Raw genomic sequence first — 16,149 nt, forward strand, 5'->3', positions numbered from 1 at the left:
TATGTTCTCTCCTTGGATCTTCATTTATAGTCATGTGCCACATTAACTATTTTGGTCAATCATGGACCACATATATGGCAGGGGTCTCATAAAATTATAATGGAGCTAAAAAAACATTCCTATCACCTAGTGATGCTGTAACCTGTTGCAGCCATCCTACCATTGTAGTTCAATTCATTGTTCATGTGTCTATGGCAATACTGGTGTATCACGAAAAAAAACCTACTGCACTGCCAATTATATATAAAAAATATATATCAAATTATGTACAATACATAATATTTGATAATAAACAATGAAGTTACTGGCTTATATATTTACTATACTTTTAATAGCTAATTTAGAGTGTATTCCATCTACTTATATAAAAACAGTTTACTATCAGTATGTCATGTTAGCCTCAAACATCTGTGTATACTGTGGCTCTTGATGGCATCAAGAGGACATGTGAACTGACTGACCTATAATATTCTATTTATCTAATGACACTCTGTGATGTTTGCACAATGAGAAAATCATCTAATGAGCATTTCTCAAAATTTGTCTCTGTCATTAAGTGAAAGCTGACTATAGTTATTTTCTAATCTTGAACACTTTTCTATTCTTGAAATTGTTTTCTGGTTTTTTTTTTTTTGTTGTTGTTATGATTTGGACCTGTAATGTATCCTACAGACTTGCGTGTTAAAGGTGTGGTCTCTAGTGCAGCAACGTTTAGAGGTGGGGGCTCTCTGGAAGTGATTAAATCATGAGCACTCTGACTCTAATCTAATGGGTTATCACTGATGGGTGCGTAGCTGAGGACATTACTGGGAGGTGGTGGACACTGCTCGAGGTGGGACCTAGTTGGAGAAAGCAGGTCACTGGGGGCATGTGCTGGAAGAGTATATCTTGTGCCCAGCCCCTTCTTTACTCTCGGCTTCCTGGCTGCCATGAAGTGAGCAGCTTTCCTTTGTCACACCTTCCACCATGATGTACTGCCTCACGACAGGCCCAGAAACAATGCAGCCAGGATTGTGGACTGAAACCTCTAAAACTGTGAGTCAAAATAAATCTGTCCTCCATTAAGATGTTTTCCTCAGGTGGTCTGTCACAATCAAAAAAGGCTAACTATTGGGCTGGGGATGTGGCTCAAGTGGTAGTGCGCTCGCCTGGCATGCGTGCGGCCTGGGTTCAATCCTCAGCACCACATACAAATAAAGATGTTGTGTCTGCCAAAAACTAAAAATAAATAAATAAATAAATAAATAAATAAATATTAAAATTCTCTCTCTCTCTCTCTCTTAAAAAAAAAAAAAAAAGCTAACTATTGTTGTTGGTTCCGGTTTTTTCCACTTTCTGGAGATCCTGAACTATACCAAATTAGGATTATCTCTTCAAATTTCTCCTCCAGATTCAGATAATCGACTAGCTTTTTAACCTGGAATAAATATTTAATTAACTAGACAAATTACCTGAGAACTGGGATCTCCAGGATGTGATACATGCCTTGTGGTAAGTATAAATTAATTCATATATCAAATGAAGATATATACCCTTAACCAATAAGTATCCACATTCACCACCAAAAGTTATTTGCTAGTAGAAATTATAAATTAACTGAAGTGTGACAACAGCATGTTATATTCCAGATAATAGGTGTTCACTTTATAGGATTATTGTATTATTATTATGTAAGTTTCTGCATTTAAAGAATTCAAAGTCCATCAGAAAACCCAGATCAGAAAAAGACAAATTAAAATACACAGCAATACTAGTAAACTTTTAAAATTTTTATAATCTTAAAGCTAGATAATACCTGCATTTCTTCTGCACATGTTCATATCTGCTACCTGTCTCCAGGCATTTGTGGCGGGATCATATACTTCAACACTTTTTCGTACTAAAGGGCCATCATGACCTCCTACAGCATATAATAAGTTGTTTAACACACCAACACCTACAAAATACAACCAACCAACTATAGTAGAGAAAAAGTGACAAGAAATATATAACAGTTTATAATTATAACTAAAATTTTTGAAATTATAATTCATAATAGAAGTCAACATAAAAGCATACAATTTAAGAAATGAAAATGAATAGAACGGAATAAACTAGAATCTAAATAAGAACTATTACTATGAAAAAAGAGACACGTCAAACAGAGTAAAAAATAACATACAGGTGAAATACAGGGGGAAAGTCCTTTAATAGAATCCTCTTGAAAACAACTTCCATAATAAAAGTAATCCAGTGTAATATTAAAGCACTCAATTTCTAAGAAATGAGTATGTAAGGGCTTATTATTTAGGAAGTTCCCAAATAAACACTAAAACAAAATAATAAAAGGAATGATGAACATTATATAAATAAAACAAAGCCACCTTTTTTTGATGATACTAGGGATGGAACACAGAAGTGCTCTATCACTGAATTATATCCTCATTCCTTTTTATTTTTATTTTGAGACAGGATCTTGCTAAGTTGCCCAGGTTGGCCTTGAACTTGCAATCATCCTGGTTCAGCCAACCGAGAAGCTGGGATTAGAGGTGTGAATCACTGTACCCAGCAAAGGAACTGTTTAGAAAAGCACTTAGAAATTAAATTTTACTTTATAAAAGTTCATAAAAGTGCTACCTACCACAACTTGCATAATTCAAAAGACATTTTGTACCATTAAAATCAGCATATATTTCTAGATAACATAAAGAGATGTCAATGCATCACTATTTCTGTTTAATTGTTTTCATTTTGTGCTCCAATCGCTATATAGGGTTCATATTTACCTGCTCCACTCCGTCTGGTGCTCATTTCTGCTATATAGGTCCACTCATTTGTTGTAGCATTATAGCATTCTACCGTGCTAAGACACTGACGTGAAGCTCCATCATAACCCCCTACAGCATAGAGCAAACCTAAGCATGGAATCACAAAGAAATCCAAATTTACAAAAATGCTACTTTTTAAAGTCATACAATATTTACATAGTTTCCTCCATGGTAGCAGAGCTTCACTCTAGTGTTACTGATTTTTTTTTTAATTTTTTTGTAGTTGTAGACAGAATGCCTTTATTTTATTTGTTTATTTTTATGTGGTGCTCAGAATCGAACCCAGTGCCTCACACACGGTAGGCAAGTGCTCTGCTGTTGAGCTACAGCCCCAGCCCTAGAGTGTTACTGATTTTTATAAAATATATTAATCCCTTCCCTAATGGTAATAAATGATCAAATTATGAAGATCTGCAGAATATATATGATGATGCTAATTTATATTTTCATCAATAACTTAACAGAACAGAAAGTATACTCATTTATCTCCAGATAACACTAGTTAAAAGTAGGTATCATCCTAGAAAACAGAATTAAATATTAAAGTTACCTTAAATGAATTGGAAAAAGTTAAATCAAGAGTTAATACAAGAATGCCATGAAATACTTGGCAAATTAAAAAAAAAAAATGTGTGTGGGCTGGGATATAGCTCAGAGGTAGAATATTTCCCTAGCATGTGTAAGGTCCTGAGTTTAATCCTCAGAACTGCTGTGCTAAGACACAGGAAAAAAAAAAAAGAAGAAGAAAACATATGAAGTACTGAATGCTGTAATATAAATGATGTTGAAAACATCATGGTAAGTGAGAAAAGCAAGTCATGATGCACCACATACTGAACGATTTCATTTATATAATGTCCACAAGAGACAAATCTACATTGTGACAGGTAATAGATTAGTGACTGTTGAGGGCCAAAGAGGATCAGGATAACAGCTAAGGGAAGCAGGGCTGCCTTTTGGGGTAATAAAAATGTTCTAAAATGAAGTGTTGTGATAGATGTACAAAGAATTGTATGTATTAAATGAATGAACTGTATGGTATGTAAATTACATTTTAGTAAAATTCTTTTTAAGTGCAGAGAATTATACCTGTAGTAAGGAGGGAATGAGAATCTACAAATTTGTGTAAACTAGTATTTTTAAAAGGGGAAAAAAAAAAGGTCACACAAAGCTTAGTATTTGTAGGATTCCTAAATTCTACTGGGGAATAAGGTAGGATATAAATAAGTAACTTTGGCAATCCATCCCTAAAATGTTAAACAGCCCTTCTTCTCTAGCTATAAAATTTTGTGTATGTCACCTGATTTTTTTTCTCAAACAAAAGTATTAAGATTAGTTGATAAGTCTTTTATAGATTATACACACATGCACTCACAAACAGAAAGAGAGGAGGAGAGGAATACAGAAAGGACCTTATATAGGTTAGTTTATATAGACAAGCTAATTTAAGAAAATAAGTACAATTTTACAGTAATTATTATTTTATTTTTAAGTGATAATTTGCTTACCCATTTATAAGATGGGTGGTTATATTACTAGAACTCTCCAGAATCAAGAAACAATATGTACCTGAAAGTGTTCACCTGAAAAAACTGCCAGCACCTACCTCCAACAACGCCCACACCAACACTGCTCCTCCTCGTGTTCATTGGCGCTACATGAAACCACTCATTAGACTTTATGTTATATGCTTCCACAGATGATAAACCTATAATAAAGTACAATACTCTTCATTTCCTCCTCTCAAAAATGTAGTTGTTCTCTATATAGATATTATTAGGGAAAAATACTTCAGGCATTTTACATTGGGCTAAAATTAAAAGGGGAAAATGGTGGAATAAAATCATGTTAATTATATGATAAATAGGAACAGCTTCTTTTCAAGGAGCTCCTACTCAAGCTACTGTCATTTACAAGCTTTTCAAACATGGTAAGATAACCGATACTGATGCATAATAAAGAAAATTTATATACTCAGCACTCTGACATACATCATTTAAAGAAATTCTTGATGCAATTTTAAAGCATCTTTAAATACAATGCCCATTAAAACACTCAAATGTATTCTAATTTTGCTATAATTTGTTCCATAAATGTGGTTATTATGTTAACTGTAACAGCAATGTAGAAAAGATGAAAAGAAAATTACCTGTACTCCCATCAAAGCCCCCCACTGCATATAACAATCCATTTAACACAGCCGCTCCCAAAGTGCTTCTCCGGTCTCGCATATTGGCAACACTGGTCCATTGGTCCTTCACAGGGTCATAGGAATCTACAGTGCGAACTCTTAATGAGCCATTAAAGCCACCAACAGCAAAAACAAGCCCAGCCATGTAGACCATTCCTGCAAAAAGAATGCAGCATTTGATGATGAATATGTGACCCAACTACCACCACTAATATGAAGAGTACTTTCTAGTAAGTCTACTGTGATTGTTAGAAAATGCTACTCACCAGTGGAGGCTGACTGAATAAGTCCTAAAAAACACTATTCATTTGTAAGAATGTATAATCACAAGTGCACCATGATGTATGTGTAAGGAACTCATTGTAGCTCTGCTTATAGTAACATAGATTAAAAGGTTTTAATATTTGATTAAAAATGAAAGAGCTAGGACCAAGCATGTGTGAGGCCATGGGTTAGATGCCCAGCACAGAAAAACAAAAACACAACCTAATAAAATTATACCACATCTAGACCAAAATAAAGCACTAGCCAACTTTATTCTTTCTTTTCTTTTGTGGTACTGGGGATCAAACCCAGAGCCTCACACATGCTAGGTAAGCACCATGCCACTGAGTTACACCACAGTCTAAGATAAATCTTAAAAGAATGAAGTAACTCTAGATATGCTAATATATAACAATCTCCAATATATACTGTTGAAGTGCAACCATCATAGAAATGTTCCATTTCATTTAAAACACTGATTTTGCTAAGGGAGATAGGAATTATGGATCCAAGATTAAGTCCTGGGAAAGATTCCCAACATTTGCAAATGCCTCTTCTTATCACATTTTTGGCTAAATAAGATGTATTTCAATAAATGTTCATGAAACAGATGCCTGTATGAAAGCAACTGTGACTTACAGCTGAGTCAGACATCTCCTAGAACTAAGGGTCCCAAGCTCAAAATTCCCTTCTCTACATTTCTGTAAAGGTAATAAGAAAAATATCCAGCAAATGGCCAGCTCCTATGAATTAAAAAAAGATTTAAATAAATTTTTAAATTTATTTTATTTTTAAATAAATTTTTAAAAACTAAAAATATGTGTATTTTAAAAAATGCCAGCTCCGCTAGCTCATTCTAGAGAACCAGAAAGACATCTAAAAATGAAGACAGAGCAGCTAGCCCTATCAATGTCTCAGGTAAACTGTATAAGGCCTGAATCACTATTTAACCATAGAGCTGCTTGAATCAAACCTTTCTGTCTTCTAATTAATAAAATAAGACCTCAGAGAGAAGCTCTCAAAGACCCACTAATAGAAAACTGTGCATAATGCATCACGCCTACCTGCTCGGCATCTCCTAGAAGGCAATTCTGCCACTTGGTGCCATCGTTCTTCCTTAAAGTCATAGCATTCCACACTTCGAATAGCCTTTGGTGCTTGGCCCCCAACTACCACCATCAACTGGAAGGGCAGAAATATAAGTACTTGAACAAACACACGTTCTGAGATTTAATATTTCCTACAAAGATTGGTGTGAGGTGTTAGAATGAGATGGCAGAGTGAGCTAAGGAAAACAATCTAACAACATGTAGTAAACATCAACAACAGGGAACATGTTAGAACTACAATTCCATTATCTAGCACATTTAGTCAAAAATAAGGATTTCAGAAACTAAAATAAGTTTCTGATCCTTCAAGCAAAAGCAGTATTTAAGCCAAAAAACAGCAGGCAGTCAGCACTGGCAAGGCTGCGGAAAATCACAGGGCTTGCTATAAACCAGATCCTGGTTTTACAATAACCAAGGATTAGATTTCCACAATCAAGGAGGACAGAGAGAAATAAATATATGTTACTAGGTAAGTGAGGTGAAAAGGACAGTAAGGTATTAAAAGAAAGATGGAAAAAAATTATCAGAAAGGAAGAGTGATTGAACTGCTATTGACAAAAGAGCATAGATTCCTGGATTTCAAGGAAATAGACCTCCCTTGGTGCCTTGGTGCCCTACCAAAAAACAAACAAACAAACAAAAATGACCAATAGGACAAATAATGGAGATGCTAGAAATCATAACAAACAAATACACAATACTCTCCTACTGAGAATAATGAGGTCTATAAATGTCCTCAATTCAATTCAACAGCTCCTTACTACGTGCCCACCATGTGTATCTGCCCAAAACTGTGCTAGGTATTATACATAAGAAATGTAGGACATGGTCTCTGCCAATCAAGAGCTTAGACATCTCACTAAAGAAAAAGGACCCATGCATGAAGTAATTAAAAAACAAAATACAATTATACGTGATCAAAAAAAGTATATGATTAGTACAGACAGTAATTGTTTCTACTAATCAGAAAATGAAAAGCTGCCATGATTTATGAAAGCTTCAATCAGGGAGAGGAATCAGGGCCTTGAGAGATGTATGGAATTTAGAAACCAATGTGTGTCTTTTACTGAGTACACCTAGGCACTTTATGGCACCAATGAAAATATAGCTGACAAATCAGGGAAATGTCACTGTTAACGATATCTTATATGGAAAACTGTAAAGAATGGCCAGCACTTTGAGGAAAAAAAGATGAGATGATTATAGGAAAAACAGATGTTAAAGACAAAACAAAACAAAAAAAAAAAACAAAACAGAATGATGGAATAACTCATACATGCAAACCAGGGATATTTGCAACTTTGAGCAATGGCTTATCTATGCTTAGAACTATACAAAGATACATAGAAAATAGTGCTTCCTAAATCAGAGCAAATCCCAAGTTTCTAAAAAGAAGCCTATGTTAGTTAGTTAATAGCTAGAGGGCAGAAAGAATTTTTAAAGGTCTTAAAATAAGATTGAACATAGACCAACCACACAATTTATTTTAAGTCTATCATTCTTCCAGTGCTGAATTCAAATAAGCAAAAGGAAGAATTAGTGAAGAAAACCCATAATGCCCTCCCCTTCCACCCCAAAAGAAAAAAAGGAGGGCAAGGTTATTAACAGAATTATAATGACATCAAGATCAACCTTGCATTTAAAGATCTGTGTTCAAAACTGCCTGATGATTTATACGAAAAGTCTTAGATATGGTATCTGATAAAGATCAATTAAAAAACTCAGAAGAAATATTTATAAAATGACACTGATTTATAGACTTCATGATTCTCAAATTCTGAATCTCATGATTTCCAAACAATAGTTCAGTTTTGCATATCAAAATGAGGATGAAAGGAGAAATGTGTTATTACAGAGAATAGTAGTAACATGTGTCCTTTACTACCAAGAGAGGCAAATAAGGTGGGGATTGGGAGACCAGGAATCAGAGAAGAGAGAATGTACAATGGAAAGACAAGAGAGCAGCTACAGAGATCAAGGCACTGTGCTAGAAACCTGTGCTGCTAACCACAAAATAATTGTTCAAAATGCTGACACCCCACTTATTTGTAAAAAACACCTGACCCCATTTGAGAAGCAGCACACTAATTATGCTATAAAAGAACATTAAAACAGAAAAAATCTTACATAGGAAGAAGTTAAATGTAATGTTTGAGAAGGGTATAAGAGCTACGGAGTTAAGCAGATTCAAGTAATCATCCTGAAAGGTGAGTCAATTAAATTTTGTTCTTTTTGTTTTCTCTACCTATTAAATATTTATTTTAAATGTTTCCTGAAAAAACAAGTTTTATAATTTTTTTATTGGAAATTTCAATAGACACACTGGGTAAAAATATACATCTAAAAATAAGACAGTATTTGTAAAATGTATAGATTCTAAAGAAAAAAAAAGAACGAAGGACACTACAAAACACTGTTTTCTCATTATGAGGTTCAAATCCAAGGATGCCTTACACAATCTAATACTATTTATTGAGAATGCAAAACTAATGTTTAACATATAAAAAAGACTCACACATGCAATAGGTATGAGTTCATAAAATGAGAACCTAATATAAAAAGGATTAAGTCATTGTTGTGGTAGAAAAATTATCCAAACCTTACAATAATTTCCTCAGCACTACCACCACATCTTGTTCCCTTTGACTCATCTGTATGATGATAAAATGTATCATGACTATGAAATATAGATGCATAAGAAATTAACCATTGCTTCATTCTTACTCGCTTAGAATTAGTCCTGAATACAGCCACTGTAGAAGGACCAACAGTGCTGCTGAAAAGCTCCCAACACAAGCACCTTTTCAAAAATATGTGTGGATAAATAAACAGTGAGAAGGGATCACGTAGGTGAGACATGCAAAGTTGAAACAACAGTGTTGCTCTATTATCTACCATGCCTGTTGCCCACCTTGCCAGCAAACTGACAAAGCAGAATACAAGAGAACCTCCATGCATCTGTCTACCCACCACAAAATATAAGCAACAGAATTGCCAAGTTGAAAAGTATAACACAGTTGGAAAGGCAAAGTCATACCAGTAAAATCCAAAAAACTGAAACTGAATAGAAGGTACAACGTCCTTAAAGAGAAAATGAAACACTTGATAGGATTTTACCAAGAATTCTTTAGGAGGTTTACAAAAGTGACATGTATTTCAGAAACTATAAATTCACTTTCACTCAAAAATTCTCAGCAGTATAGTTAAAGATAACAAAGTTAAAGATGCCCGAAGAGGGAATATACAATTTAAGAAGACAGGTTTTTTCTTTTTATAAGAAATACTTAAAAAGTATTAAACCTGAAAGAAGTTAGACTAGCATTTAAAAAAAAAAAAAGTAATTTTAAATGTATGGCCAATACTCTGAACACTTTTTATAAACTGTTTTTTTATAAGAATAAAAACACCAAATAATATGGACAAAAAATGAAGTGACAGAGAATTATAACAACAGCTATTATAAAAGCAGGTAAAGGGGTATTTGTAAAATACAAACACTCATAAAATCAGCAGACCCAGATGGCATGCATACTGAAGTGTTAGGGAACTAGTTAGTGTACTTACTGAGCCACTTACAATTATTTTTGAAAAATCTTGGAGAACTGAGGAGAGATCAGAAAATTTTAAAAAGGCAAATACCAATTTTCAAAACATGGTAGGAGTGAATGCCTTGTAAAGACCTTTTTTAAAGTAATAATAATTCTCAGTAAAAATTTAGAATATTTTGAGAAAAGCATTCAAACTTCTAGGTAACAATAAAATAATGAGAAACATGCAAAAGGATGTTTTAATAAAAAAACAAATCTGAATCCATTTGATTCTCAATCTCACCAAATGTTGTATGCCAAATTTCTCATTTTTGGCTAAGATAATAAACGTCATCATATGGACGGAAATTTTCTACAAATGGATTATGTCAGTGGGTGGGTATTTCTAATGAGATATTACCAGGGAAAGTGCTGAGGCCCATTTTAAATTAATCTATTTACTAATAATCTAGAAAATTAACTACAATGGTACAATGGCAAAATCTGCAGTGAGATCTAAATTGGGAACTGATGTTAACGTTGAGCAAAACAAAAAACACCAATTAAGATATGAACCAATTAAAAATGTTGACTACAGAAATTAAACTTGGAAAAACAATATATAAAAGCATTAAAGTGGAAGAATTTTAGAGATCTAATTCAATGGAAAGGACAGAAGTATAACTAAAGATGATGTGGGAAAACAAGTTAATTCTTGTTTCTTAATCCAGCATTGCCCCAAGAGGTAAACCCCCAAACATAAATAAAACATTATACTATGGATCATTCTGATTAAGCCAATACACAAAATGCTGCTTAAAAGTGTTGGTCTTTCAGTACTGTGAAGAGGCAAATAGATGATAAAGAATTGCAAACAAGAGAAAGAAATGAGGGGTCATTCTGTAAGGAAAATCAAAGCAGTAAATCGTGAATGGCCACAACTAAGAAAATGAAGGTAGAATATAAACTTGTGCACAGGAAAATATGGACACCAGTGAGATGGGAAGATATGGGAAATGTAAGTTGAAATAGCTACATACGTAGTATGGGAAACTGTCAAACAGTATACAATAAAGAGTAGGAAGAAAAACTCAACAAACTATTTTATTATCCTTAGTTCTAATATGTAATTCCATGAAACTACCAGGTTTTCAGTTATATATCCTATAATTTCTTACAGAGAAATCTTTCTGCCTAGTATGATTTTCTTCTTTTGACCACAGCTAATGCTTTACTACTATAAAAAGAGCTAGTAAAATTCAAAGGGACAAGACCCAATTGCCTTCCGTTCCATAATAGTAATATCATGCAGTTTATGAAGACTAAATAAAGCAAACAAACCCCACCCATAACATATAAAATTAATAAGGAGATTAAATCATATAGTCAATAATGCATTCTTCAGCACACTGTATTTTGCAAGGAACTAAAATAAGCATGGAATTTTGGATGATCGAAAACATTAACGGTTCACCATAGGGGCTTTAGATGAAGTAAAAACAAGTACGAACAGTAGATCCTACTTTGGGAAGATTCATGGGTGTTCTCAGCCGTGTCCGGACACTCTTCATTAATATCCGCTGCTCTGTTGGCAGCAAATGATACTTCATAGCTTCAATTAGGTAATCTTTGCAAGCACTGCTATTCTTGACCAATGCCTCCTCTTCAACCCTCTATAAGAAGAAAAGAGATAAACCCCATAAGCAAACAGCCATTTCACAATAAAACTACTAAAGAAACAGAATTAAAGAAGAGGAAATAGCAGTAATCATCTTCTCTATAATCACTCTTTACTTCTGCTCATGTATCTGCTTGCAGAGAAAAACACATGTAAGTAATAGAGAAGAACTGCAATGAAAATGAAAAACTTCCAAGGTCAACTAGACAATATGATGAACTCTAGATAATACTATACTCATCTGTTTCTTATCTTTAAACATTAAGTCACACAGTTAAAAAAAAATAAGCAAAACAATAACCTAAGAAACAAAATTTAGATAATGAGCCCTTCAAATAAAGTAGACAAAACTAATAAATTAATAATACTTTTTTCAATTCTAAGAGAGTAAATAAAATATCTGGAAAAAACTCAAAATACTTTAAAATAATATGTCTGCATCACAAATAAATCTTGTCCTTACTATGCCTGACCTCAAATGCAAGACAGGGTTTTTTTTTTTTATTCATTTCTTTAATACCAGAGGACCAATGATTACACAGAACAATTTCAATAATGTGGTTTCTAGAAATTCTAAAAAGTTCAGATCTAACCTTCAATAAAGAAATGTTCTTTAGATGGTTTCAATTATAAAATAATGCTGAAATATTCCTAGAAGATTGCCAATAAAAAAGTAAATTTAAAATTGGTCTGGGATTAAGGAATCATTATTCCTATTTTATTTCAAATAACCTTTTTTTATTCAGCTTAAGAAAGAAAAAAAAAACTAAACACATCTCACTGTGAAATTATTCTATCAAGTAGAATTTAATAGTATTTGGGTCAAATCTTAAAATTCCATTCCTGCTGGGGAATCAAAAGAACAAAGCAAAGAAGATGTAGAACAGTAACACAGTCATGGCCCATTTATCATATGTACTTAAATGACCACAAATACTACCTTTTAAAGCTGTAGTACCTGCTTACCCAAATAAGAAAAAGGGGCTGAAACAAATTTCTAAGAATGGGGAATGATGTAAAGGGAGCAGCTCCCAAAGACTGCGCGGTGTCTGATTTGTCCTCCTTCCTGAACTCCATGGATCTGTATCCTGCAGATCTTATCAGCGTGTTATGGGGATCTCCACACTGTCAGGTCAGTGACAGGGCATTATGCATATTCATATGTTTTGCATATGTTTTTACCTGAACCAAATACTCCCGAGGAAGCAAAGGTAACCGTACATGTTCCATCAGTCGAGCCATAAACTCTTGCCTCACATCCTTGTCGTGGTTCACCCAAGCTATTACTGCTTCAAATACCTTGAAGAAAATATGGAGAAAGAAAAAAAAAAATAAGTAATGAATTATATACCTAAGCATCTGGACAAAATATACTACATGTTATATACAACCCTTGCTAAGACACCCAAGTTTAATCAATAGTTTGAATTTTTTCAAAATCCTGATTTGCAACATACTTACCAAGCCATTCGCTCATTTCTTTCTTTTTTTTAAATGTGGGATTAGTAGGTACTTTAATAAGTATCGTTGTATACTTGGTAAATATTTTTCATTTGGTATTTACCAAACATTTTTTTGGGAGGAGCCATGTATTGGGGATTGAACTCAGGGGCACTCGGCCACTGAGCCACATCCCCAGCCCTATTTTGTTGTTTTATTTAGAGACAGGGTCTCACTGAGTTTCTTAGTGCCTCCCATTTGCTAAGGTTTGCTTTGAACTCTTGATCTTCCTGCCTCAACTTCCTGAGCCACTGGGATTACAGATGTGCGCCATCACATCTGGCTGGTATTTACCAAGCATTTTACCAAGTATATCATCTAAGCTTACTGAATTTGAATGGTAGCTGTGATAATATGATGATACATGATCTATTTCACTGTTGATAACCTTTCCAAATTGAATTTTGTTCTACTTACACAGATTTAAATCTCAAGTTCCATTGGAATAAAGCATCCAAATCTTAAAGTACAGTAACATTTTGGAATGAAAACCATGTAGACATACACAAAACTCGTTTTTGAATTTTTCTTTAGTTAACAAACAAATGTTGGACCACACGCTTATAAAATGAGGATCTGCACAATAGGTTAATTCTACACTCTCACAATAGCAGGATATTAAAATAAAATAATAGTTTGAACTTTTTTACAACTTAAATAAGAAGGGCATTACTACTCACAACATATTACTATGAGAAAGCTAATAAACTCATATGAAGACAGTGTTTTTCCACATAATTTCCTCCGAGACTGATAAATATATTACTTTATAATCTTTAAAATGTTGTGAAAAATGTAAAATAACATGCAAATGAATTAGTGGAGGCAATAAATGGTTTTTAAAAATACAGTAATAGAGAAAGAAACTAAAAATAGTGCACATTATAATTAACTTCCCTCTTTAATTCCTTCTGTCAACAAGTACTTATTAAGTACTTCTGTGTGCCAGGTGTTAGAGATAAATAAGTGAGCAAGATAGTCTGCAGTCTGTCAATTCTGTCTATTATTTCTCAGTTCTGTTCTTCTCTCCTGCTTCCACCATCCTACATCAGACCCTACTGCTCACCAGCATGACTTCAGCATCCTCTATCACAACTCCCAGGACCCAAACTTTCAGGTACTAACCTTCAACACTGAATCTAAGATGGCCCTGTGCAAACAACAGAGAGTGGTAGAAGCAGAATGTGTGATTTCTGAAGGTCATCAGAAGCCTTGTGGCTTTGTAAGTGGTGTCGTGTAATGCTCGTTTGGGCAAGCCAGATGTCATGTGAGAAGTCTGATTATTTGAAACCACCATGCTATGAGAAACCCAATCAAGATACAGAGAAGAAGGGAGAGAAGAGATGAGGACATAGAGAAAAACAGAAAACAGCCAACCCTCAGCCTAGTAAACAAAGGCAGTGAAGGAACCACCTTGAACATTCCAGAACCACAAGATGCCATGTGCTGAAGAACTGAAGCCACAGATCTCTGGCTCAAGGGTAACTATGCCAGATATCTTAAACCATTTGGGCCACCTTAACTGAAGTCTCAGACCCTGTGGAGCAGAAATAAGCTGCTCTATTATGCCCTACAGGAATTCTGACCATAAAATTTGGTTATTGCTTGTGCCACTACATCCTAGGCTGTCTTATTAGGAAGCAGGAGGAAAACAGAACAGCCCTCATGATATTTCTCTAATGTACATATTATCATGGTTATCTTTTTCTTACTTAAAACCCAGAAAGACTCTTCATCACTATAGTAAATTTAATTTTTTTTAACACACCAAGAAGTTATTTTATGATGTCATCTTCCCATTTCTTCTCTTACCACTGTCCCAAATCCAATCATACTTAAACAAACTGAATGCATTTATTCTTTTATGTTTCTTTATATTTGCATAATCTATTCCCTGTCCCTGAAATGCTCTTCCTACTCTCACCCAACCTTATTTTTCTGGCAAACTCAAACTCATTTTAAAAAATGACTTAGATCACAATTCTGATAGGAATCTAACTGCAGGAAGAAACCCTTTTCATAAAGGGTATTTGTTTCAGATAGTTTAATGTGTGTAAGCTCTTGCTGGGGGTCAAGTATAAAACTCTAATGTCTAACAATTTGGGAAACCTTCCAAGAAGTGAATATACAGAGTCAATCAACAAGTCAACTAGATGAGTTTCTTAACTTCTAGACAAAATATGACAGGCTGTCACTATAAACATAAGATCATAAATTTATGAAACAAATTGAAAGAAAGGAAAAAAACATACTCTGTCAACATACACTGGGGAAAAAAAAAACATACCTACCTTCTCTTCTGAGGAAATGGTAAGTTTGTCACTTGAGATTAAGCTGCACACTTGTTCAATACCCAGGTTGAGAAATTCTTCACTAAGTACGACATCTGCAAAATGTTGCTCTGTTTGGGAATTAAAATAAAAATTAATGCATTTATACCAATATCCAATTATGACAGTTTCTTAACTTCGTCTAACCTACAAATAAGAAAACCAACTGCACTTCCTCCAGGCAAGAACTAACCAACTTCACAAACTCAGTTCATGATACAGCAAAGCAACAACAACACGTGTGGAAGGCTGCCTTAATGGACAGTCATTTAGCTGTATCAGTTCTGTTCTATACGGTGCACTTTGGAGTTAAGCATGTAATCCTTTTCATGGTGATGACCCAATTAGTATTTGCATCTGTAAAACTTTTTGATATCAGAGTTGTATCTGATAGAAAATAAGGTTTCAATAATTTAGGGCTGGGGGCTGGGGTAGTGGCACAGTGGTAGAATGCTTGCCTAGCACATGTGAGGCATTGGGTTTTATCCTCAGCACCAGATAAAAGTAAATAAAATAAAGGTATTGTATCCATATCCAACTAAAAATAGTGCTTATTAGTATTGTTATCCCTACGTTCTAAAGTAAAAACTTGCTTTAAAAATTCAGATTATCTTCTAGGTCCTCACAATTAACCACATCCTAATACTACTTAAAAAGATTTTTTTAAAGATTTGCTTCAAATAAAAAATGAATATAAACACCATAAAATACCATAAGAAGAAGTGACTAGTTGGCTTCCCCTT

General features: G+C 34.1%; 1 protein-coding gene across 6 annotated transcripts in view; it reads right to left on the reverse strand.

Moving 5' to 3' along the window:
- Window positions 1-16,149, reverse strand: part of Klhl2 (kelch like family member 2) — an 87,060-nt gene that overhangs the window by 6,063 nt on the left and 64,848 nt on the right. For 3 of the 6 annotated variants that reach the window (XM_048791726.1, XM_015486247.2, XM_048791724.1), the window contains 8 exons: window positions 15,368-15,477; window positions 12,759-12,875; window positions 11,422-11,571; window positions 6,327-6,444; window positions 4,957-5,154; window positions 4,414-4,515; window positions 2,766-2,894; window positions 1,796-1,936 (listed from right to left, as the gene is read on the reverse strand). In XM_048791726.1, coding sequence (XP_048647683.1) covers window positions 1,796-1,936; window positions 2,766-2,894; window positions 4,414-4,515; window positions 4,957-5,154; window positions 6,327-6,444; window positions 11,422-11,571; window positions 12,759-12,875; window positions 15,368-15,477 — 1,065 coding nt within the window. Of the gene's footprint in view, window positions 1-1,795; window positions 1,937-2,765; window positions 2,895-4,413; window positions 4,516-4,956; window positions 5,155-6,326; window positions 6,445-11,409; window positions 11,572-12,758; window positions 12,876-15,367; window positions 15,478-16,149 lie in introns of all 6 variants that reach the window. The other 3 variants (XM_015486246.2, XM_048791725.1, XM_048791723.1) reach the window with 1 other exon arrangement.

Source organism: Marmota marmota, unplaced genomic scaffold (genome assembly GCF_001458135.2).
Source record: "Marmota marmota marmota unplaced genomic scaffold, marMar, whole genome shotgun sequence".
In the NCBI taxonomy this organism is placed as follows: Eukaryota; Metazoa; Chordata; class Mammalia; order Rodentia; family Sciuridae; genus Marmota; species Marmota marmota.